Below are 26,301 nucleotides of genomic sequence, written 5' to 3'. Positions count from 1 at the left end.
GAACTTCTAGTGCAGCTTTTCTGTGCTGCTGGGTGGTCGTGAGTCTGACTGTCATGTGCTGGTTAGTGGGGTGGATGCTGTGGAAATGGAAGTACTTTATATAATTTATTTTATAAGATGCTGTTTGTTTCTAAAGTCAAGGTGGTGTATAGAGTAAAAAAGAGGAAGGGACGGCCGGGCGCGGTGGCTCACGCCTGTAATCCCAGCACTTTGGGAAGCCGAGGCGGGCGGATCAGGAGGTCAGGAGATCGAGACCATCCTAGCTAACACAGTGAAACCCCGTCTCTACTAAAAATATAAAAAATTAGCCGGGCGTGGTGGCGGGCGCCTGTAGTCCCAGCTACTGGGGAGGCTGAGGCAGGAGAATGGCGTGAACCTGGGAGGCGGAGCTTGCAGTGAGCCGAGATCGCGCCACTGCACTCCAGCCTGGGCGGCAAAGCCAGACTCCGTCTCAAAAAAAAAAAAAAAAAAAGAAGAAGAAGAAGAGGAGAGGGTACTGGAAAGTTGTTGGTAACATGGGAGAGGCTTAAGCATACTTATAAGGGGAAACAGTGAGATGCTGTAGCTATGGGGAAGGGGAGGGGCAGCAGGTGACAACCAAGGGCTTGGGAACCCAGAGTGGAAGAGTTAGTTTACCCTAAAGGCAAGGAGTGGCCAGGCGTGGTGGCTCATGCCTGTAATCCCAGCACTTTGGGAGGCTGAGGTGGACAGATCACCTGAGGTCAGGAGTTCAAGACCAGCCTGACCAACACGGTAAAACCCCATCTCTATTAAAAATACAAAAATTAGGCCGGGCGTGGTGGCTAACGCCTGTAATCCCAACACTTTGGGAGGCGGGGGAGGGTGGATGACCTGAGGTCAGGAGTTCAAGACCAGCCTGGCTAACATGGTGAAACCCCGTCTTTACTAAAAATGCAAAAATTAGGTGGGCATGGTGTTGCATGCCTGTAATCCCAGCTACTCCGGAGGCTGAGGCAGGAGAATTGCTTGAACCCAAGAGGTGGAGGTTGCAGTGAGCTGAGATTGCACCATTGTACTCCAGCCTGGGCAACAAGACCAAAACTCCATCTCGGAAAAATAAAACAACAACAACAAAAAATAAAACCCCAAAATTAGCCAGGCGTGGTAGCACACACCTGTTATCCCAGCTACTAGGGAGGCTGAGGCAGGAAAATTTCTTGAACCCGAGAGGTTGAGGTTGCAGTGAGCCGAGATCGTGCCACAGTACCCCAGCCTGTCTAAAAAAAAAAAAAAAAAAAAAAAGAGCAAGGAGCTCCCATCTTGGAGTGGGGTTTGCCTCCTCTCCCACCAAGCAAACAGAGGGATTTCTGGTAGTGGGGGTAGAACTGGGCATTGCAGCATTGGCCAGAGGGCTCAGATGAGGAGCGCCAGTGCCAGCACTTCTGAAAAGCATCTATGTGTTGGGGGTGTGCATGGTGTGATGTCCTCATGGCTTATGTGAGGGTGAGTGGCACCCTGAGCTGCAGCAAGGGGAGGGTGTGAGTACCTAGTTACTTGGGGGGCACAGGAATGGATAGGGATTGGTGATACAGGAAGTGAGTCACAGCAATGCAGGCAAAGGAACAGAGAAGGAAGAAGCAGCAAGTAATGGAAAGAGATGAGTGTCACCAAAGATAAAAAAAGCTGCTGTGCACGGTGGCTCATGCCTGTAAATTTTAGCACTTTTAGAGACCAAGGCGAGTGGATCCTCTGAGCTCAGGAGTTTGACACCAGCCTGGGCAACATGGTGAAACCTCGTCTCTACTAAAACACAAAAAATTAGCCGGGCATGGTGGTGTACACCTGTAATCCCAGCTACTCAGGAAGCTGAGGCACGAGAATTGCTTGAACCTGGGAGGTAGAGGTTGCGGTGAACTGAGATTGCACCACTGCACTCCAGCCTGGGTGACAGAGAGAGAGACTGTGTCCAAAAACAATCAAACAAAACAAACAAACAAACAAAACAAAAAAACCTAAAAAAGCATACAAGTGAAAAGTTCTAAAAGTAGGTGCAGGTGTTATGACAGTGTATGGAAACCCTAGAACCCTGATATCTATCCTAGAGCATACTGGACTTAAAATAGTCGCCAACATCGTGACAGAAAAGAAGTAAATCATGTGACTAGGCAAAGAGTAATATATCATATCAATGTACCTTTGACCTTCCTATTTATTTGAACAGGAAAGTTTTGCCATTCACCAGTTTTTGTGGTGCTGTGATTTCAAGAGCAGTGCCTAAATCGATAGTTTGTGCATAATGTATCTGCTACGTTTCTGTTTTGAAATGTAGCAAAAACTTCAGTAATTTGGAATTAGGTGGGCTAGAGGGAGAAGTCTTGTCGCAGTTAATGAAAATTTGTTTTATTTAATTAATTAGTTTATTTATTTATTGAGACGGAGTCTCACTCTGTTGCCCAGGCTGGAGTGCAGTGGTGTGATCTCTGCAATCTTGGCTCACTGCAATCTCTGCCTCTCGGGTTCAAGCAATTCTCCTGTCTTAGCCTCCTGAGTAGCTGGGACTATAGGCGCACACCACCACGCCTGGCTAATTTTTGTACTTTTAGTAGAGGTGGAGTTTCACCATATTGGTCAGGCTGGTCTTGAATTCCTGACCTCAGGGGATCCAACTACCTCAGCCTCCCAAAGGGCTGGGATTACAGGTGTGAGCCACTGTGCTCAGCCTATTTTTATTTTAAAAACATTTTTAGATTTCTATTTTATTTTCAAATATCAGAGCTGTGTGAGATAAAATTTAAGTTTTTTCAAAGAAACAATTTTTACTTGTACCAGATTCTCAAAGCAGTTGAATCTAGACTGATAGAAGTTGTCACTTGAAGATCTGGCAGCCCATTTTCATGAATGGTTAGGATAGAATAACTGTTGTAAGTATATTTTGCTTTAAATGGTAGGAGTGGGAAGTACTGCTAAAGTATTTCCAAAAATGTTTGGAAGCGGTTTAACATTTTTAAGTTGGTCAAGCAAGCATATACCATACACAATTTTCTTTTCCCTCATCTAGAAGTTGATAGAACAGGCACATAACTATTTGATCTCTTTAGAGCCGTAGTGGGAAGCCCTTTCTTCCCTCTAGGATAACACTCTGTAATTCTTCCTCCTGTCTAAAACATCTCTATTGGGCTTTGTTGCTTTGTATTCCAGAGTTTTAACATTCTGTATCTCTTTGAAAATAATTCCACTGGGATTAACCCTTGGCACTTACTGCAAAATTGCTAGTGAAATAGAAAAAATGGGATTTTTTTAGGGAAGAAGAAAAAAAGGTCCTTTTGGAGCAGAAGCCCTTCCCTGGTGAGGCAGAGCTGGGTAGGTGCTTAAAATGGTAGTTCTGAGTAGCCAGAGGCTGCAACATTTGGGCACCCACCTGGTCCCCATTTCTTAACATTGTTTAGCAAATCCCTTTATTATAGATAACACAAAACTCACATGCGTGGTATCTGAGTTACAATCAATTTCAAATTAATATTTCTCACAGAAACCCCAGGAGCATATGCAAATCTCCCCCCTTCCCAAAATACCAAAGACTTCTTCCGTAACACTGCAAAAAGATAATTTTTATATTTCAGTCCAAAATCTGTATACAGTCAGTTTGGTTGACTTGGTCCAGTCAGTTCAGAACCAACTAGTTAGTTCCAGATAAAAATAGTCACACTAGCTGTTTATAGACATCTTTTTAATGTTTTACTTTAAAACAAATAATCCCAGTAAAAGAGAGCAAAGGAAATTACACTTTAATGATAGCTTGAAATGGATATGGTGTTCCCGATTTATTTGTTTTCAGGAAACAGACAATTGCATTGTCATACATGACTTAGAACTGCTTACTTAAATGCACATTATTAGATTAGATTAAGTTTCTCTTACAAAAACACAACCATGTCATTTAAGGCAAAAAATATCAGCTTCTAGGGAGACAAGTTAATATTTATGATATTTCCTCTATCTGATTTAGTGAAATGATCCATTAATTTAGTTAGCCAGGTTTCATCATCCTTACAGTTTTGCTTTGCAAATGGCATGAGAATTGGTCACTTTGTGCCTGATTTCCTCCTCTCTAGTAGACTTATTTTACTTGCAAATTAAGAACTTCAGAATCACTGAATCAATGGGAGGTGAGAAAGGCACCTTAGAACAGATCAGGACTTAAAAACTCAATAAAGTTATTTTAAACAAAACTTGCAATCTACAAATATTAATTTAGTTGAACAAAATGCAAACATGTAGATCAGACATAGCAAAATTTTTTTAGTTAACCTCATACAAGGGATATTTGCAATTAAGTATTAGCTTGATCAACCCTACATGTTGAAGAAGGCAGACACACTTGTACTCAGAAAGCATATGGCTACTCAGTGCTCAGCTAAATTGTGCTTCAAGACATCATTAAAATTGACCAATGGAAATTTGCTTAGTGTAAATGGGAGACCCCTCTCATTTCCACAGAGAGTAACACGACAGACAGAACCTTATAGCTTCCACACAACTATCTTTTAACATCCCCCAATTTTTGTGCTAGAGTAAGATAGACACAAAATGGTCATGGCTTCAATGTATAAAAGTTTTTCACAACATGGTTTATCACATTTTGCTATGATTAAGACCTCAGTGCTGTGTGTAGGTTTTGTTTCTGAATCTTCAGTCTTCAGCAATGCTGGGTGAGCTGTACTGTGTTTGAGACTTAACGAGGCCTAAGGAGGGGTCCCCAATACATTCAGAATTCCTGCTGCCAGTGGGGTTCGACCCAGGACAGAGTATGTCCAAGAATCAGTGCTACCTGAAAGTTGCTGCCTCCCTCCTCTTCCTCTGTTAATAATGGGAGAGAGCCTGCCCAGTCACGGCAGGTGTCTGGCTTTAGGTCAGTGGAGGGGTGTGTGTGTGTGTGTGTGTGTGTGTGTGTATGCAACGTTCTTGCTAGGGGGAATCACAACTTCAGGTTGAATGAAGTTGAAAAATTGATTTTCATAATTTACTAACATTCTGTATTTTGAAAATGAAAACAATTGCTTAAAAGGATTGACAATGTCTTAACTGAAGTGTAAAATTTAGCCTCTATCTTCTATATGTTTCCAGCAGCCAAAAAGATTCTAAATGATTCTAATTGTCTTAGAATCCAAGTGGGATGCGAAGAGGAAGCTTTAAAAATTTCCATGTTTATCAAAAGGGACAAGGTTCTAAAAGGTTGAGAAGCACATTTTAGGTAAAGCGGAGAACTGGTTGACCTGGGGATGGAGGCTGGTTAAGGCCTGGTGAAGTTCAGAAGCAAAATACTGGCAGGGAATGAATAAGGAGTTAATGAAGAAGAAAAGCAGGGGAGAGTCAATGATGGAGAAAGCCTGTTGGGGAGGGCTGGGGAGGATTGGTGGAGTTCAGGGCCTCCTTCTTCCTTTGAACGTCCGCTTGATAACCCTGCTCGTTCTGCTTGGCTGCTGGAGAAGTACTTCTGGAGGCAGCATTAATGTCTGCCAAGGAAACAACTTCCTTTCTTGAGTCCTCCTGTGGCTAGGGTTTAATTGAATTGAAATGCTATCTCTTATGTCCTTTTTTTTTGAATGTCATTACGTTGGCTGAAGTTCTGATGACCTAAGATAGCTAGATGGGTTTCTAACAAGCAGTCAGCATTGCTTGCTTTCTGATAAATACATTTGTCATTTTGTTTCCCTTGGTCTTTTTGCTGCCATGATATATTTAAGTGTTCTGATTTGCAGACCCTGCCAGTACTATCTAGCTTCTAATTGTAAATGTTTATATCAGGAAATTGAACCAGTAATTTCAGATTTGGGACAACATTCTTGGGAAGAATAGAAAATTTTCACTACAGTATAAAAAGTAAAGGAAGTTTCGTTTTAGACTTTCATATGCAAAATGTACACATAATAGCAAAAGACATTCAGGGCATATTAAAAAATAAATACCTTGCAAAAATTCTCTGCTTATATATAAGAATAAGGGAAGATTAGGTAGTTGAATTCCCTAGCAATACTCATTTTCTAAAAAGTCTAGTTCTTCTATTTTGGTTTGTTTCTCTCCCTCTCATTGCCCTTTGAGGGGGAAGTCATTTTCTTTTACTTTGCCAACTTCCTGGTGGTGTTTCTGGGTTCTTTTCAAGCCTTTCCTATCTCAGTCCCACTCAAATGTCCCATCCCCCATAGTCCTACCTGTATGTCAGCGAAATGAGAATAGCTTCTCACACTTGCCCTTTTCATAGGCAGTATTGGCAAGCCTGGGGTTGGCGCCATTGCAGAGAAACCAGTCCAATCACAATGGCTGTTCTACTGACCAGTATTTCATACGCTTGTGTAGAAGTTGACCACTTATAAAGTTGATTCTGCCATCAGGCAATATATTTTCATAAAGTCAAATATGTCAGATAGTCTATTTGCCCCACTGGCCCTGAATTTCATTATTTGCACATTTTCTAATTGAAGAACATTCTTGTCATAAAGAACAACATGAAAATGATGTGCAAAATTGCTTGCCACAGCGCTAAATCACCAAAAGCACACAAATTGACATTCAAATTACATTAATAATAAAATGACTGAATAGGAATGGGTTGGCAAATATATCTTGAAATAAGCAGCCATTTCTATTATTCCCCAATTCTGCTTTAGTTGATACCTTATTAGCAGCTGTTGATAGCCATTGTGTTTAAATATACATTATGGCCTAATCTTGAAAATGTAGTTTCTATTTAGTCACAAAGCAGAAATGCCTGAAATTTGAAGGTGTTTACTCCCATAATTTCAAAATACAGTGTCAAATCTTCTAAATGACCTAAACTTGACATATTCATACACCCCATAGCATTAGCTGTGTTTGGTTTCTCAGGCTTTTTAACTCAAGGTACATTACTAAATGAGTGGGTTAATGTCGATGCACCTTGGAATTTTAGCCATCCCTAAACATGCATTTTCATGCAATTAAAAGGTAACGGGCTTATAAACTGCCTTTCATGTTCTTCCCGATTCTTGCAATTTCAACTTTTTAGAAGGGCTTTCGAAATAGTTCATGCAATGATATGTATGGCTAAAGGAACTGCTATGCCTGGAAAGAAAATGAAGAACTTATTTCAGTTTGACATGAGGCAAGCTGAGGGCATCTGTACTTTCTCCTGCCTTACAAATGCTCTGAGATGATCGTGACCTTCCAGTCCTTAGAGAGTCTGATGCAAAGGCAGCTTCCCTGGCAGGCTGCGGTGCGGCATCAAAAGTGTCTGTCTCTGTCTCTTCGGGACCCACCTCTTCATCAGTTATAAACAATTTGGATTCCCTCCATTTGGGGTAAAAATCTTGGCTGCCTCTGGAGCCACTTGACTCACTCCCTGAAAGTTGTATATTCAGTTCCTCGGTCGACCTGATCAGGTTTTGCACAGACAAAGATTTGCCCAAGTCCTTCGGCACCATGGGACAGACAGACAACAGAGTTTCTCCTCCCATGTCAAAGCTTTTCCTCATAGAACGATCCTTGGTGAGATTTGACTGTGCAACCTGAACATTTTCCTTGGAGGCAACAAGGCAGGTGGTGACGTCAGAAATGCTTTCCTGTAAGCCTGCAGGGTTAGGGTGCAGAGTTTCTGGCCTGGGCAGATGCTTGATGACTGGGAGAGGAGGTGGGATCTGTAAAGTTGTTGGGGCTGCTGGCTTGGGTGCCATATTTATTTGGTTTGCAATGGTGTTGGTGGCTGCCACTGCTGAGCCATCGCTTTGACTAATTGGCACCTGTGTTGCTTGACTGTGCATAGTAGGGCTAAGCGCGTAGAAAGTCTGGGCACTGAACTCATTTGGCGTCAGAATGAACTGCAGGCCTCTCGAGATGTTGGCACTAGTTGATCTGGATAAGCAGCCACTGTTTTGTGCAGAACCCGAAAGATCTTTGCTATCCACAGGGCTTTGATAGTCAGATGTCTGTTCACATTCAAAAGGTGGGATCTGGAATGAAGCCAAAGCGAGGGCTGAGGCAGAGCCTTTCCGAAGGACCTGTTGATAGATGTCTAGTAGGCAGTCCAGCTTGGACTCTATGGACTGTACCTAGAAGTGAGGAAAATGGTTACACATGAGTATAATCTGTTATTAAGAATGGACTTCATTTTTTAATTTTAAAAAATGAAGTCAAGGTGTGCCAACACATTTGAAGAAATATTGAATATAAAGTACGATGCAGTCTTGACCCTTAGTGAATGTAGCATTTAGCAATGATGGGGCCAGAGGAGGACTTAGGAAGAGAGGGACACTTTGGCTTCTATACAGTCTTTATTAGCATCTCTCCCCCACCACTTCTTTAAATAGTGCCTCTTAAAAGTCATATAAGCACTATAAAAATGCAAATTTAAGACTTTCCATTCCAGGCTGGGTGCAGTGGCTGTAATGCCAGCACTTTGGGAAACTGAGGCAGGAGAATTGAGCCCAGGAGTTTGAGACCAGCCTGGGCAACATGGCGAGACCTCGTCTCTACCAAAAATAATACAAAAATCAGCTGGGTGTGGTGGTGCATGCCCATAGTCCCAGCTGCTAGGAAGGCTGAGTTGGGAGGATTGACCGAGCCCAGGAGGTAGAGGCTGCAGTGAGCCATGATTGTGCCACTGCACTCCAGCCTGGGTGACAGAGAAGTCTCTGTCTGAAAAAAAAAAAAAAAAAAAAAAAAAAAAGACTTCCCATTCCTGTCAGATTGTCTTTCCTAAGTCTCCTCTATGAAGACATTCTGAAACTCTACAGAAATCTAGTAAGGAACTTATTCTATAATGAAACCAATACCTTAAGCATCAATCTAGGTGATTCTGAATTTAAAGTTACATTAAAAAAATAAAGGTACAAAATGCTCCGGAATTAATATATGAAGTATTTTTGATTAAATTGGGGGAGCCATTTGATTTCTGGAAAATTGTCTTTGTATATGAAGATGCAACAGACTTGTTAACAAACATTCAATGTGTCATCAGAATTATAATAAAGTTTTATTTTTATTTATTTTATATTTTATTTTATTTTATTTTATTTTATTTTATTTTATTTTATTTTTAGTAGAGACGGGGTTTCACCATGTTGGTCAGGTTGGTCTTGAACTCCTGACCTTGTGATCTGCCCGCCTCGGCCTCCAAAAGTGTTGGGACTACAGGCATGAGCCACCACACCCGGCCCTGTTTTACTTTTAAAAGGAGTGACCTGCAGAGTGCTATGGCTCACGCCTGTAATCCCAGCACTTTGGGAGGCCAAGGCAAGTGGATCACTTGAGGTCAGGAGTTTGAGACAAGCCTGGCCAACATGGTGAAACCTGTCTCTACTAAAAATACAAAAATTCGCCGGTCTTGGTGGCGCATGCCTGTAATCCCATCTACTTGGGAGGCTGAGGCACGAGAATCACTTGAACCCAGGAGGCGGAGGTTGCAGTGAGCTGGGAGCATGCCACTACACTCCAGCCTGGGCAATAGAGTGAGACTCTGTCTCAAAAAAAAAAAAAAAATAATGACCTAAAAAAGAAACAATAAAAACAACTGAAACACAAATGAAGAATAGATCTTCGTTATTTTTGAACGATTTTCAACTATTGGAAATCTATAGTTGTTTCCAATTAACTATTAATTGATGAGATGAAATTTTCTATTCCTTAAAGGGAAATCCAGAGTGTTTCAGAGAGCACTGTCTACATACAAAGAAAATTTAATTTTATTCACTCTTTTTGTGATTTTATTTATTTTAAAATAATCACTGGAATACATACAATTGCCTATAATTAATTTTGATTTAAAAAATTCTGGCTAAAAAGATACCCAGCGTAGTTGAGTTGTACCTGTTTTTCAACCTTGACCACCCGACCGAGCATACTGAGATCGTCTGTGGTCTCATGTTCTGCTGTTATTTTCTCTCGGCTCTTCTTATCTGATGTGATTTGCCCTTTTCCAAGAATTTGATCAACACTATCAGAGAAAGAGGAGATCTGATTATGAGGGCTGAAGGTGGAGATTTCCCTAGGTCAGAATGAAGAGTTTTGGAAAAAAAATTAAATACAGTTATCTTCAATTTATGTAAGATGAAATAAGAAAGAACTTGTTCCAGTTGATATGCTTATTTGAACATGAGATTACACATGAAATTAATTTTCTCATTATTCTGGTCCAAGATGAAATCACTTATGGGTGATCTTCTGGAAGTAAAAGTGTCCTAAACTACAAAGTAATATGTTTCTACCTCTGATCAGGCAGTTCCTGAATTTAACCATTTCAAAATATGACAAAAATCATAACTATAGTGATCTTACATTAATAGAACAGATTATTCTATGAGCATCTATTATACATGTGTGAAAGATAAGCAGATAAGAAAGCCATGGTCTTTTTCTTTCAGAGTTCAAGTTGGAGAAGATACATGAGCTAGAAACCCAAGATTGGTTCTATAAATTCTGTAGCAGTTCAACTTTATAAAACCTTGGGAGCTGTAGACAGTTTTATTAAAGAACTTAGAAGGCCATGGCCATCTAGGCAGAGATTGCAATATGACCACAATCTCTGGTCATGTTACAGATGTTACAGAATGAATTAAAGCAATTTCCAAGAGAACTTGACCAGCCTAAATGAGAATCACTTTCTTTTTTTGTACCTGTTTAGAATTGAATTATCAAGAGTATTGACAACTTTCCAGTTTACTTTGTCTGAAGAGAAACATAGGCAGTACTCACTTCCTGCCATGACATCTAATTTACTAAACTGCAAACTCTACAAGGTCTGGGTCATTATTTTATCAATCTCTGGATGTCCACAGGTCCTGGCACACATGATGGGTTCAATAATTACCTGCTAAATGAATTAACAAATTATTTCTATAACAATTGATGAACAGGCATTTTACTAAGGGCCCATTATATGCCTCACACTGGGCTAAGTGTGCTGGGGGGCATAAAAAAAGTTCAAGTCTCAGTCCTTGCATTTTGGGCACTATACAATCACAAATGCTGGTAATTTGTGCTGGTAATAAAGCAAGGCTCTTAAAAAACTGAATTTACTGAATATTTTGGCTTTGAGATAATCACAATCAACCATATGTGGTTGGAATTAACATGTGGAATTCATTTCTTTTAATCACTCAATAAGATGCTACTAGGAGGATAGTATATTTGTAGAACTGTACAGGACATGAATGAAGGACCTCAGTCTTAGTCCAGAGCAAGGTGAACACACTTGCAACCAGGAAACAACACAAGGGCCAAGTCTCAACTTTGGCCCAGCACACCGAGATTCTGAGTGCTCTTGTGCTCTGCAGTAGACTCTGCTACTGTATAAAGGTCAGAGAAAGGCCCGTCTTCACAGGTTGGATGGTTGGATGAAACTTAATGAAGGAGAAATAGTACGTTATTCCCAAAGGATGATTAGAATTTAGATAATAAATGGAATTTAGATAATTTAGGATCAGCAGCAGTAATAATTCAAACATCAGCAACAACCATTGATGTTTATTAGACACAGTACCAGGCCTGTTACATGTTATGAATTACATGCATTAACTCGTTCAATCCTCATGACAACCCTATAAGGCAAGAACTAACTTTCTTCCCGTTTTTACAGATAAGGAAAATGAGACAGTTGGATGCTTTGAATGCCTGAGTTATATCTATGTTAAAAGCAAAATAAAATCAATGTTAAAAGCAAATTCCATTTGCCCACTAAAAATGAATGAAAAATATGGAGTTCAGAGGTTTACTCTACTAAAGAGAAGTTCTTCCTAGATAGGTTCTATGCCCATTCCTTTACAAGGAATGACATTTCCATTGCTTACCGTGTTTGAAGGCTTTTAATTCTACACAACATGTCCAGATGACCAGCAGAATATTGTTCAATGACATCTTTTACATCATATGGACGTAACGTTTCCTTAAACTTCCGTTTTGCAACATGAAATTTCATAATTCTGTATGAGAACATATTACATATTAATCTTTATAACTCTGTTAATATAAGTTACCAAAATAGTTTACCAGTAAATATAATAAGAAACTCTGGGGGGAAAAGTCATGCATCAAATTATTTTTGGCTTCTGCAGATGTGTAATATAAAAGCCTGAGATTACAGTGGACAATTTAAGAACATCTCATGTGAGACAACACCTTAAGAATAGAAAAACACACTAAAAAAGAGGCTGAACACTAAGTGTTTTGCCTTTTTAATGTCCGTTGAAACCCTGAATGTAAGTTAAAGTCAAAATGCAATTCTAACTTTTCCATGCAATCTCCAGAAGTCCAAGATACAACACCTAGTAATAGCATCCCTTAAAAAATATAAAGGCTGTTAAAATGGTCTTTTATGGAACTACATGCATTTTTGAGATACAAATGTGTTTGCAAAACACTCTATTCTCTCTAGAGAAATGTACATTAATATGGAAATTTGTGTTTTTTTTTTCCCATAAATTATTCCTGCAGAATACTGCTGGATTAGCTAGCCAAGTTCTTTTTGTTTTAAACATAATACACTTTTTTTTTTTTTTTTTGAGATGAGGTCTCACTATGTTGCCCAGGCTCTAACTCTTGGGCTCAAGCAATCCTCCTGCCTCAGCCTCCCCAAGTGCTGGGACTACAGGCATGAGCCACTGGGTCCTGCCTTAACACATTTCTTAACTAAGCTTGGGAGCCTAAGCTTTTCAGAACCAGGGACCTCTTATAACAATGCCTCCTGCAACATGGGCCCCATCTTTTACAATGATATTTCATCAACAAATTCCATGATGCCATCAATAGCTAATCTGCCTAAGATAACTAGTTCCTGCAGTAACTTGATGCAATTTCTGATGAAAGCAGAGAAACATAACATTTGAATTAGTTTGTGTAGCCTTATTGCAGGTAAATTTAAATCTGTTGGTGTTTTTCAGCTACTAAATGGCCCATAGACTTCCATTATCACACTTGTAGATTCCAGGCTGGGAATCAGTCACTAAGAGACAAAATTTGTTGTCACTTGGTGGAAAGTGGGAAGATTAGGAACAAATGTAAAGTTGAAAAAGAAAACATCCATTGTCTATCTTAGGTGACAGCTGATTTCAAGGAATCCAAATTGTTTTATAGGTTAAAAAGCCTAAACCCTACCTTGCAATTGTATTATTAACTTTCAATTAATTATATCCTAATTATTCCTGAATCATTTATCTGTAATATTCTTACTCCCTTTCTCTAACCACATATTTTTCACCAATCTCTTCTTTATTCAGTATAGGTTTTGTATTTCCCCCCAAAACCATTTAAGCAAAATTATTCAGCAGAAAGTAAAGAAAATTAGTGTTTTAATTTAACCTCTTAGTATTGAGCTTTGGTTCCAAATTGGCTTACCAGCATTTAGGTTTCATAGAGTCTTAGTGTCCTGTATCAAAAAAACTGAGAAAAATAACAAAATATGTTACATGTGAAATTTCTGGTCCTGAGCAATTATGTAAATATCTGTTTCCATATACCAGACTGTCAATTAGGTAAAGGCAGACATAGATGTCTTTTTTTTTTTTTTTTTTGAGACAGAGTCTCGCCCTTTCACCCAGGCTGGAGTGCAATGGCACGATCTCAGCTCGTAGTAATTTCTGCCTCCCAGGTTCAAGCGATTCTCCTGCCTCAGCCTCCCGAGTAGCTGGGATTACAGGCACGTGCCACCACACCTGCTAATTTTTTGTATCTTTAGTAGAGATGGGGTTTCACCATATTGGCCAGGCTGGTCTCGAACTTCTGACCTTGTGATCTGCCTGCCTCAGCCTCCCAAAATGCTGGGATTACAGGCATGAGCCACCGCGCCCGGCCTAGATGTCTTTTGTTCAACAGTCAGTGCTTAATAAAAGTTAGCTATTGTTGTTACCACTTCTACTATGACATTGTGTGCTTAGAGCTTCGCACAGTTTCTGACACAGTAAAAAATATTTGTTGAATAAGAGGAGGAAGGAAAGAAAGAGATAAAGAGAAGATTCTCTAACCTGAGTCATATTAAGAATAAAACCAGAAGAGCTAATCTAACAGCCTAGAACCCTTCTTTGCTGTCTTCAAAGTAGCTAATGATGCCTGGGTGGGCAGGAAAAAAGGAAAATCATCTTCATACATCCCAAGGTGGTTTTGCTGTTGTTGTGTGGTTGTTTGTGTTTTCATAACATCTGTCTACCACTTGTTATGTGAAGTACTTTGTATGTCTTCAATAGCACTTGATAAGATATTCCTTTCTCCTATTTATATTTTGGGAAACTGAGGTTCAAAGAACTGAAGTAACTTGCCCCCCAAAACAAGCAACTGGTATTAGGCAAAATCAGGATTCCACCCAGATCTGTCTGGTTTCCACTGCCACATTACCTCCTGGTTTTCCCATGGCATCAATTCTGGAGAATTGAGAAATCTGAGTGGGATCTTTGGCAGTTCTTTCTTTCCTATGGTGGTAGAAGAGGGGCAAGCTACAGCATAAGTCAGTGTGTTCTCTCTGGCTGTAGCTCACACATTTGTGGTTTGGGACGCATCTGCCCAGATGTGAACCTACATACTTCCAACTGCCTTTTTTGCCCTAATGGGGATCTGCCATTTTTTCTTGGTGGGATGTTATGTGAGCTCTTTCAGATAATTCATCAAAAGTTGCTTGTTGCTTTTCTCTCTTCCTTTCAGAGATGTTTTAACAGAAAGTACATTTTGAAGGCATTTGATAGATAATATTGCACTCTAGCACTCACGCAGTCATAGTTTATGCAAACCTTAAATAATTTCATTTTTACTTACATAATTTGCTATTTATGAGCTAGCTAGCTAAAGTTAAAATTAAAATCCATGGTTTATAATTGTGATCAATACTAAAAATGAAACTGATTATCTTTTATGTTATTTCAGTATACTCACATAATGATAAGTATGCAAAACAGAGTAGATTTTAAAACTCTTAATAGGTTTATCATTTATTTTTATACATCATACCACTCCTCAGGTGGTATTGCCTTTTTTCCAGTGCTTTACTTACAGATTTTCCTACTTTATGTACGAGAATTAAATAGTGAAAATTGGATTAATAAATATCATTTCAATTATTTAGAAAAGAGGAGTATGTGCAGTGGTGCCTGGAGCAACCTTGCATTGACTCCCAAGCACTGACTACTTTTAAGAATTTTGGTGGTTATTAGGCCGGGCGTGGTGGCTCACGCCTGTAATCCTAGCACTTTGGGAGGCCGAGGCGGGTGGATCACGAGGTCAGGAAATCGAGACCATCCTGGCTAACACGGTGAAACCCCATCTCTACTAAAAATACAAAAAATTAGCTGGGCGTGGTGACGGGCACCTGTAGTCCCAGCTACTCGGGAGGCTGAGGCAGGAGAATGGCATGAACCCGGGAGGCAGAGCTTGCAGTGAGCCAAGGTCACACCACTGCACTCCAGCCTGGGCGACAGAGCAAGACTCCGTCTCAAAAAAAAAAAAAAAAAAAGAATTTTGGTGGTTATTAAACACCACATATTCTCACTCATAGGTGGGAATTGAACAATGAGAACACTTGGGCACAGGGTGGGCAACATCACTTCCCAGGGCCTGTCATGGGGTAGGGAGCAGGGGGAGGGATAGCATTAGGAGAAATACCTAATGTAAATGACGAGTTAATGGGTGCAGCACACCAACACGGCACATGTATACCTATGTAACAAAACTGTACATTGTGCACATGTACCCTAGAACTTAAAGTATTTAAAAAAAAGAATTTTGGTGGTCATTAAATACAGCTGTTACTAAAAATTAAATTACATAGACTTACAATCAAGGACATTATATTAAAAATAAAGGTAATATGTACTCAAACCTCACCATTTCCTAATTATTTTACTGTATGTTACTCTCTAGGCTCTTGAGTTGTTCACATCTATTGTGTCTGTACCATGGAAATTCTATCTAATAATGTAATATTGCTCGTCCTCTCAATTCCTGCTCAGTGATGTCACATTGGTAGTTTGAAAACAGCTATGACAGGAGTATTTACACTACAGAAATTGGCAAACAATACAAATCAGGATTTCCTTCTGAAGAGCTGGTTGTTCAGCATTTACCAGTGCATTACTGATGCTAAAAAAAATCTTAATTATTAAGGATTAAGTTTTTGAAGATGGAGATCAAATAGATTTTCTCAACTGGCTGTGTTGTGGGTTGAAAACAAAAACATTAAAGAGATTCAAAGTGAGATATGAAAGTTCTAAATCAGGTTCTATGGTTTATAAGTGTGGAGGCAATGTTTAAAAGCATAGACTGTCTTTCTTTTTTTCTTTTTTTTTTTTGAGACAAGGTCTCACTCTGTCACGCCAGGTGGAGTGCAGTGGCACAATCATGGCTCATTGCAGCCTTGACCTCCCAGATCTGCCAATCCTCCCATCTCAGCCTCCCAAGTAGCTGGGCCTACAAGAAGATACCCCCACACCGGTTAATTTTTATATTTTTTGCAGAGATGGGGGGTCTCCCTATGTTGCCCAGGCTGGTCTCAAACTCCTGAGCTCAAGTGATCCGTCTGCCTTGGCCTTCCAAAGGGCTGGGATTACAGGCATGAACCACTGCACTTGGCCCATAGATATTTTTGAAATCAATGATTTATATAAAGAATGATGACCCTGTCATTATACTTTCGTTAAAAGAAGACTAGGCATGTCCTAATAGCTCTTAAAGCTGTCCCCTCATTTGCATCTCCACTGCTACAGGCTTAGAAAGAACAAACCTTTCAAAATGCAAGTAAGGGCATATTACCCCCCTCCTAAAGTCCTTCATTGGTTTTCCCTGGCCTATAGGATAAACATCAAACTCCTAGAAGCACATCCTATATGGCTGTTTATAAACTGGCCTCTATCTCTCTTGCCTCATCACCTTCCACTTCGTCCTTGGAACTTTAGGTTCCAGCAACAATAAAGTATGTGTAGGTCCACAAAAACCCTAGCCAATCAATTATATACTTCAATTACTTCCATTTGCTATTTCTTTTTCCTGAAATCCTGCTGTGTTTTCAAAACTCTGCTTTAAAGTCACTTCTTTTGGCCAGGTGTGGTGGCTTACACATGTAATCACAGCACTTTGGGAGGCTGAGGAGGGAGGATTGCTTGAGCCTAGGAGTTTGAGACCAGCCTGGGCAACATAGTGAGACCCCTGTCTCTACAAAGAATAAAAAATTAACCATGCATGATGGCACATGCCTATGCTCCCAGCTACTTGGGAGGCTGAGGTGGGAGGATCACTTAAGCCCAGGAGGTCGAGGCTACAGTGAGCCTTGACAGTCTTGCCACTGCACTCCAGCCTGGGTAACAGAGTGGGACCTTGTCTCAAAAAAAGCTCACTTCTTTCATAGAAATTTTTATGATTCCAACAAAACAGTTAATCACTTCTCTGTTAACCTCTAGCTTAGTACCTAACACACCACACTGTAATTATTTACTCATATACTAGCTTCCTCCACCAGACTGTGTGAGACCCTTGAATGCAGGGATTATGTCTTCTACTCTTGATATCCCAAAACTTGGCCCAGAGTTTAATGAACATGGGAGGTTTATTTGTTTAGAAGCTCTACTGTGGAGACTTCGGGCAACTCTAGAAGGAAGAGGGTAGTGAATGGTGAGAATTCCCCCCTTCTCTCTCCAAATACTCATCTCTAGTCATTCCTCTGCATGCTGCCTGCTCTCCAGCCCATCTGGATTTTCCTGTCACCAAAGTGCCCATTCATCAGGATTCTGTCTCTTTGCACTCTACCTAAAATGCTAATTGTTCCAGATTCAGCTCAAGCACCAAGTGCTCTAGGAAATCTTTCCTAACCACCCTCACTGGGGTAGATGGTCTTTCTCTGTGCTTTCAAATGCACTGTGAGGTAGCTAAATCTGTGGCAGTGTGTCTCACCCACTGGAATTTATTCATGCCAGGAACTGTGCTCTTTACTTCAGCATCTGCATAATCCCTGGCAAGTATTAGGGGGTTCATTAAACGCTAGCTGAAGAAATAAATGAGGATTTGCTATTCCATAGTTCAAAGATGTTTGTGTTCTGTGACAAGGCAGACTCTTGTACAGATCTTCTAAAAAGAATGCCTTAGAATAGATTGAAGTTCTTCAGGCACATTTCAGAAAGCATAAGCCTCTGAGTTTCCTCCATGAATAAAAAAACTTTCTAAAGTAAAAGAAATGTTCACTCATTCAATAGTTAGGACCATGTGGGGTTCAGAAAAGTCATTTTAATAGGACTGCTACTGAAAATCATGAAAACATAATGTTCTTTTTCCTTAGATTGCTAATGTAATTAGGATCACACAAAGCAACAGCATTGCAAGCAACAAGATATCATTTTGAGGAAATAAGGAGAAAGGCAAGAACAGTGGAAGTCAAGAAATATGTAATACTACAACATGATAAGCAGCAAAAGTAAAGAAAGACCTAATAGCAAAACAAAACTGTCCAGGGAAAAGAGAGGGAAGAGCCTGTTGGGATGGAATTATATTGGCTGAATGAAATTTACAGTATTATAAGACCATCAAGAAAACAGTGGAAAACATGCGGCTAGAGTCTAAAAAGAATACAACCTCAGTTTTTCATTCCTAGGAGATTGCTATCAGTGCTTCCAAAAATCACGTGTGCCTGTCTTGCTCTAAGCAGGACCAGGTGTGGGGGATGCTCTCTGGGGCTCCTAACTGTTTTAGCCATCATACTCTGTGAATGAAGATGCCAGGTCAGTGGGGTCACATAACTTGACATGTTTACATTATTCAATTATCTCAGCCTCCTTCTTTCCACCCAATCCCCTCTCACTTCTTTCAGGACAGTACACGATTTTCATGATCAAAATAGAAGGTAGAGAGAGGAAAATTTATGTCCAAGCTAAGTTTGAGAAAGCATCTCTGAGTATTTAGTATTGTCCTCCTTGCCCCCTGCAGCATTTTCTTATTTCTCTGGTCATCACTGGAATGCCTGGAACTGCCTCTGTCTCTATGATGCAACGAACTTAACCTGGGCACCCACTATCCATCTGCTGGACACAGAGCTGGATGGCGGGGATACAAAGGTGAGCAAGACATAGATCTTGCTCTCTTCAACTTAATGTTGAGTGGGTCTCCAAGAGTTGTGCTTGGCTGGATGGCTGGTGCAGTGCTAAGTACTTTACCTGCATTCTGTCAACTTAAAACTCTAAGAATTTTCCACCTTTGACATTTGGGTCAAGTAAAGCTCAGGAGGTTGAGTTACCTGTTCAAGGTCACAGAACTAGTAAGAACAAGGTTACTGCAGATGCCAAGGCTCACATTTTTACCATTCCACTCACAGTGCTGCAACACAGAGTGAATCCCAGGCAGGCAACCTTGTAAACATTAAGGAGAATGTTTAGGCTGTCTATGGATCTGACCTCCTACTCTGCCTTGTATGCTCTGACATTCTCACACAAATGAATCCAAGGCCACATTAGTCATTTATTCATCTCTGTCCTTGTCTTTCCAGAGGGGATCCCATACTTGGAATACATCTGCCTTTCAACCTGGCCACCTGCATTCTCTCATAAGGTCCCTTCTGGGAATCAGTCCATGGCTAATATGGGTTACCTACCTCCAATAATTGTAATGTTTTCCCTTTTATCACAAATTTTAGGGGCTGTCTGCTTACTTTACCTCATTTGTAGGATATATACATCAGTCTCATTGGAGTCTGTTAGTTTTGCTTTACAGGGTATATTTTCCAGCAAATATATGTAATATATTCCCAACGTATATCATGAGCAAAAAGCTACCCAATTAGCCTTTGATAAGAGGAGAGAGTAGGCCATTATCTTGTTACTTGCAGGGAGCAAGGAAGCTCAGAGTTCAATAATTCTAGACACCAGGAAAAATATGTGGGTGCTGAAAATTGAGGAAAATGTCCCAAAGTAGGTATCAACTATGAATTCAAAAGGTCTTTCAATTCTTCAATTTTTTTTCTAAGACTTGCATTTCATATACTAAGGGCTTTAACTACAGGATGAGGGGGTGGAGGGGAGACCAGAGGAGTAGGGGAGTCCTTGTTGGCAGGTAGAAGAGTGAAATCTGGTTTCATGCTTAGTTCTCACATAGGCTAGCCCAGACCTTCTGTGTCTTACTCTCTAAACACAGCTGGGAGCAAGCCCAGAGCGACTCAGAGTCTAGACAAGGGCCAGAAAGCTTCTTCTATAAAGGGCCAGGTAGTAAATATCTTATGCTTGTGGGTTGTATGGTCTTTGCTGAAACTACTCAAGTCAGCCACTGTAGCATGCGAGCAGCCATAGGACAATAAATAAATGAATGAGTGTAACTACATTTCAATAAAACTTTATTTATAAAAACAAGCCCCTTGGGTTAGATTTTGATCCCCTGGCTATAGTTTGCTGACCCCTGGTTTAGATAAGAAGAGCTAAGAGAAAATGCCCTGAAGCCAAGAATAAATGAAAGCCCGTGAACTGGCCTGGGGAAGAAGCAGAAGACCTTGGTGGCCTCTTACATGCTTACAAAAAAAGTTTGATATGACTTGTGTATTTCCTACTAGAAAGGAATTTCTGGGCAAATCATTCTAGAGTTAAATTAGGACCTTTAAGATACATTTAATGATTAAAATGATAATATTAGATAGCACTTTATAGTATAATCCTATGATAAGGGTACTATTGCCATCCCTGTTTTGCAGATAAAGAAACTGAGGCACAGAGAGGTTAAGTAACTTGCCTGATGTTAAACATCCAGTAATTGTGGAATTAGGACGTGAACCAGTTTGGCTCCAGCTTTGAGCTCTTAATCATAAGGTTCCTCTATTGTCTTAACATTAAGATCTTCATACTTTAACACAAAATAACAACAATGAAAAAGACACTTTGATATGATATGATTGTTTTTACTCACATGTGCCTGGCACATAGTAAGTGTTCAATACACTTTTGCTAAGTGAATGTCCTGTTTTTACTATGTCTCTCCTTCTTTGAGAGAGGTCTAAAGTTTCATGCAAGAAGTAGTTAAGAAGTTCTACTAATTTTTCAAAGGATTACCTTAGAAGAGAAAGGGAGTGCTGAAGTGACTGATTCATCCATTCTTTCGTGAATATTCATTAAGTACCTATGACGAGCCCTTTGGAGGACCAGCAAAAGGCTGAGGAATAAGTTACATACTCATCTGCTTCTTTTCTTCATGAGGGTAGATTGCATCACTGGGACTAATACAGCAGCAAAGAGCAAAAGACCTCTAAGGTTAGTCTCCTTTGATGCTGTTGGTTATGAAGAGACTAGGAGTCTAATAAACCTATTGCACAAAACTGACATGCCCCAGCAGTACCACTAGAGGGTGTAAAAGATTCATCACAAACCTAAACTGGTACCTCCTCTTGAAACTGAAGTCTGCTCATACAATTTTCTGAGCATGAAGAAATAACTAAAGCAAAGTGAAACTCTGGGTAGACGACATCTATATATACACACGAACACATGTGCACTTATAAGGAAATGTAGGTGCATTTGTTGTGCTGCCATGAGTTCTAAAATCTTACAAAAGTCTTATTCCAATCCTCTAAATTAGGGTAAAAATATTGCATATGAATATGCAGAGATAAGAACGATGAGAAAACAGAAGCAGCAGTGACTGCTGCCACCACCAAACAGATGGACGGACCCAGCCAGCAGCCAAACCATGTGCAGGGCGGAGAGGGCTCAGCCAACTGTGAACTGAAGAGGCAGTTTGATTGACTGTCAAGACAGCAGTACTTCCCAAGCTTGGCTGCTCTTTGGAATCACCTAGGGAGCTTTAAAAAATGCCTGGGTCCTACCTCCAGAAATTCTGTTTTAATTGTTCCAGGGCATGGTCCAAAGATTTTATAAAACTTTTCAGGTGATGCTAATGTGTGGCCAAGGTTGAGAGCCACTGGAGTAGAGACAGGATTGGGGTGATGGTGGCATGTGGTGGTGGAGTGTGTTGGGGGTGGAACAATCCCTGCTCTCATGCAAAGAAGTGATCATGATTCATGCCAGCTTGCAAAATCTTCTAAGTCGCACATGTCAGACCCATTGACATGGCATTAGTGTGCCTTGGTGTCAGACCTCTAATCAGAACCGAAATGCTTCCCTGTCCTTGAGTGAGGTCTGAAGTTTCATGCAAGAAGTAGTTAAGAAGTTCCATTAATTTTTCAAAGGATTACCTTGGAAGGGAAAGGAAGTGCTAAAGTGACTGATTCATTCATTCTTTCAATGAATATTCATTGAGTACCTATGACGTTGTGCTGAGTATTGTGTTAGGCTCCGAACTGTTAACTGCTGGGAGCTGGCAGAGTTAAAGAAGCCTCCTACGTGATGACAATGATCATTTGGTCCTCAGTCTCTTCCTCTCTACAAGCATGGTGCAAGACAATGGTTGCTGCGACTGTGAGCTCTGATAGGATTTGAGAGTTTCATTTGTCCAGAGCTTGGAGCTCTCTAGATAAGCTCCATGTGGCTGCCTCCCCTAGTGATGCCTGATGAGTGGGACTCGAGAATTTGTCCATTCATTCATTCATTCATCAAACATTTATTGAGTGCCTATTATATGCCAGCTTCTGTGCTAGATGCCAGGGATACAGCAATGAAGAAACAAATCCTATTGCTTGGGCACTTTCAGTCTAGTAGGGCAGACAGACAAGTAGGCAGACAGTTAAAATTCACTTTGTGATGTGCAAGGTGGTGGGAAGCCCAGGTTGATATGGGAATGCAGAAGAGGGGTGTTTAACCCAGACTGGTAGAGGTGATCAGAAATGATTTCTGGAGGAGATGACAGTGCTTTACCTACTCTGCACCCTCATTTATGGGGATATTATTAAGTTTCTGAAGGTTGCTGAATGGCCCCCTTGTGATTGCAGATCTTATGTTTGTGGGGTGGATGTGGGTTTCTCCCCCTTAACCCCTCACTTTATGTTGGTTATTTGGGTTAATTTACACTACCGACATGCATTCCACATCCCTCTGTTATGGTTTGAATGCCCCCTCCGAAATTCATGTTGAAATTTTATGCCTCATGTGGCAGTATTGAGGGGTGGAACTTTTAAGAGGTGATTAGATCATGAGGGCTCTGGCTGTATGAATAAATTATGGATTAATGGGTTAATGGATTAATGAGTTATCATGAGAGAGGAACTGGTGGTTTTATAAGAAGTGGAAGAGAGACCTAAGTTAGCACTTAGCATGCTCACTCTGCTTGCTATGTGATGCCCTGTGCTGCCTCAGGGTGCCACAGAGAGTCCCCACCAACAAGAAGGCCCTCACCAGATACACCTCCCCACCTTGGACCTCCCAACCTCCATAACTGTAAGAAATAAATTCATCCTTATAAATTACTCAGTTTCAGATATTGTTATAAACATCAGAAAACAGACTGAAATACTCCCTCTTCCAGTTTGGAAAATTCTATCTTCTGATTTCTGACTCTCCATGAGAAATAGAGCATCTATCTGTCTTAAAAGCACGGACCCCAAGGCTCATCCTTCAGGTGACCCAGTGCCTTTTGATCACAGAATTTCCCCTGAGGCAGCCCTCACTCGAAATTGATCACGGGACAAATCCAGCAGACAACTAGGGCTGCAGAGCTTGATAATTTGGGTCACTATTGAAGGCATATGTGTTAGTTATTTAGAATACTTTTTAATGTTGTTTTCTTGTTAATACATAAACATAATTCAACAATATAGATTTGTATTTGTGTTTACAGTATTTAAACTCTGACAGTTTTATAATCTGCAAAGCAAGTTATAAAATTATATATCTAAGATTCCTCTACTCTTCTTTCATCTTAGATCGGGTTACTAGACAAGACCAAGGAACCCCAGGAGTCCCTGGATGCACTGATCTGTCTCATTTTCTTGGTTTTAACTCTTGATAGAGAAATGTAAATTAGCTCCACGTGTGTACAGTCTGTCTGATATTCTCACTGTAGGGGCAAGCAGATATTCCATTTGGCTCACTTAGGACATTCAGACATTCTGTGGCCACACTGTTTCCACCAATGAGAGTAGACTTGTTCTCCTAATGCTTGCCATTATTGTCCTTTATATGCAGGATCTAGTAGGCTCTCCTGCAGAGTTTTTGTTTTTTTTTAATGTTTGTAGAGATGGGTCTTGCTATGTTTCCCAGGCTGGTTTCAAACTCCTGGGGTCAAGCCATCCTCCCAGCTCAGCCTCCCAAAGTGTTGAAATTATAGGCATGAGCCACTGCACCTGGCCCCTCCTGTAGATTTTTGTTGGATTTTCTTTTAAGGGTATAAGAGTAGTAAAACCCAAGCAAGAACTTCCAGATCTGGAGAAGTCTTTCCTGCCAGGAATTTGTAAGCATTGATATGGCGACTAAATTTGGGGATTTTGTGTTCCTAGGAGTGTAAAATCTTGCATAAATTTTAAAGTGTAAAAAAAAAAAACCAAATAATAAAGTGTGAAATGAATAAGTAAATAAATAAATTGACTATACATGTTGACTACTTTAAAATATTTTTAACATGGAATAGGAGATTCTATATTTTTAGCAAATAATAGAAAACTCAGTTTAAATTATAGCCAAAGAAAAGGTTTAATATCTCACATGCTACAAAGTAAGTGCATCTTCAGTGAAAACACTACTTTAACACAGCCTCGGAGCAAATGTAGCCACAAGTAATTACCTTCAAAACAAAAACAAGCAAAAACAACATTCCAGGGAGTATATTAGCTGATTTTAAAGATATGTGCTAAATGATCCATAAAATGTTCTTTTAGCAGCGTCCTTTACTGTAACATGTCATAGATTGGCTGTCAAGAATGTCTTAATAGTGACTTGCAAACAAAGACTCATCACCTCTGCTAAAATAGCAGAGATGCCATCAGCAAAATTAAGAACTGGTGATGATTAAACAGCTTGTAGATTTAACAAAACCCGCAATGGCAAACACGTGCCTCTTCTTTACTTGCGGAGTATTCTTGCCTGAAATATGAAGTGAGATGTAAGAAGGATTCACAGCTGAGATTGCATTTTAGGGATGGTCAAGATAATGGTCCCATACACGCCTTTCAGAACAGGAATAACACAGGGGCAAGAAAACTGAAAAACTTTATCACCCAACCCAGGGTAACAGTGAGGCCTGATTTGCATATCCACCTCAGGAACTCTGAAATGTCATTAGTGGTTCTTCAGTTCACTGATCAGATCTGAGCTATTTTAGAAGAGTTGATGAGCCTTTGCTAGTTACAAAGAAATTCTTGACACTTCATCTATGTTCATATTAGAGTGAAAGATTCTGGTAATTTAAAAAAGTGTTCTATTTACCATCTGGCTTCAAACCCTTTTCCTTCTACTGAATTTTTTTCCGAAGTCACAGATGACCTCCTTGTTGCCACTTTCAAAGGACCTTCTCACTCTTTATCTTCTTTGACCTCTTAGCAGCATTTAACAGCGTTGACATCTGCCTCCTACTTGAAACACTTTCTTCCTCTGGCTTCTCTTCTGTCACGCTCTCCTGGTTTTCCATCTGTCTGGCTGTTTGAATCTATCTCCTTCAGAGCATTCTTACTTTTGCAGCTCCTGTTTGTGAGCCTTAGACTTCTGTGTTGACCATCTTCTCTTTTTACTCCCTGGGGTGAGACTTCCACAAACCATTTATCTCTGTGCTGACAGCTACCAAATTTGTCCATATTCCAGACTGCTCTCCTGGGTGTCAGATCCAGAGATCCACCTACCTGCTGAGCCCTACTGTGACTGCTTGAACTCAACACTCACAATAATGCACCATCTCCCCTCAAGCCAGCCTGTCTCACCATCCTCCAGATATGCCATCCTTGATTCCTCCTGTTCTTTCCCTCCATCCTCTCCAATCAGTAAATATCCAAATCCTATCTGAAATCCATCCTTGACTATTCTCCATCATGACTGCCCAGCTCAGGCCCCAGCAGATCCAGGTATTGTAATAATAGTTCTCTCTTTCCAATACATTCCTTACATTGCAATCAGAGTCATCTTTCCAAGTTTTCAAATGAAGCACTGCGTTAGTCCGTTCTTGCACTGCTGTAAAGAAATACCCGAGACTGAAAAATTTATAAATAAAAGAGGTTTCATTGGCTCATGGTTCTGCAGGCTGTGCAGGAAGCACGACTGGGGAGGCATCAGGGAACTTAAAATCATGGCGGACGGCAAAAGGGAAGCAGGCTTCTTATGTGGCCGGAGCAGCAGGAAGAAAGAGAGAAGCGGGAGGGAGGTGCTACTCACTTTTAAACCACCAATCTCATGAGAACTCACTTGCTATTATGAGAACAGCAAGGGGGAAATCCGCCCCCATGATCCAATCACCTCCCACCAGGCTCCTCCTCTGACATTGGGGATTACAGTTCGACAT

General features: G+C 40.4%; 1 protein-coding gene across 5 annotated transcripts in view; it reads right to left on the bottom strand.

Annotated features, from left to right (window-relative positions):
• Positions 1–3,673: 3,673 nt before the first annotated feature.
• Positions 3,674–26,301, bottom strand: part of KCNQ5 (potassium voltage-gated channel subfamily Q member 5) — a 572,959-nt gene continuing 550,331 nt past the window's right edge. For all 5 annotated transcript variants that reach the window (XM_016955848.3, XM_016955845.3, XM_016955849.3 and 2 more), the window contains 3 exons: positions 11,778–11,909; positions 9,799–9,925; positions 3,674–8,042 (listed from right to left, as the gene is read on the bottom strand). In XM_016955848.3, coding sequence (XP_016811337.1) covers positions 7,080–8,042; positions 9,799–9,925; positions 11,778–11,909 — 1,222 coding nt within the window. In that variant the 3' untranslated portion in view covers positions 3,674–7,079. The remainder of the gene's footprint in view (positions 8,043–9,798; positions 9,926–11,777; positions 11,910–26,301) is intronic.

Source organism: Pan troglodytes, chromosome 5 (assembly GCF_028858775.2).
Source record: "Pan troglodytes isolate AG18354 chromosome 5, NHGRI_mPanTro3-v2.0_pri, whole genome shotgun sequence".
Lineage (NCBI taxonomy): Eukaryota > Metazoa > Chordata > Mammalia > Primates > Hominidae > Pan > Pan troglodytes.
This window is presented reverse-complemented; position numbering and strand designations above follow the sequence as displayed.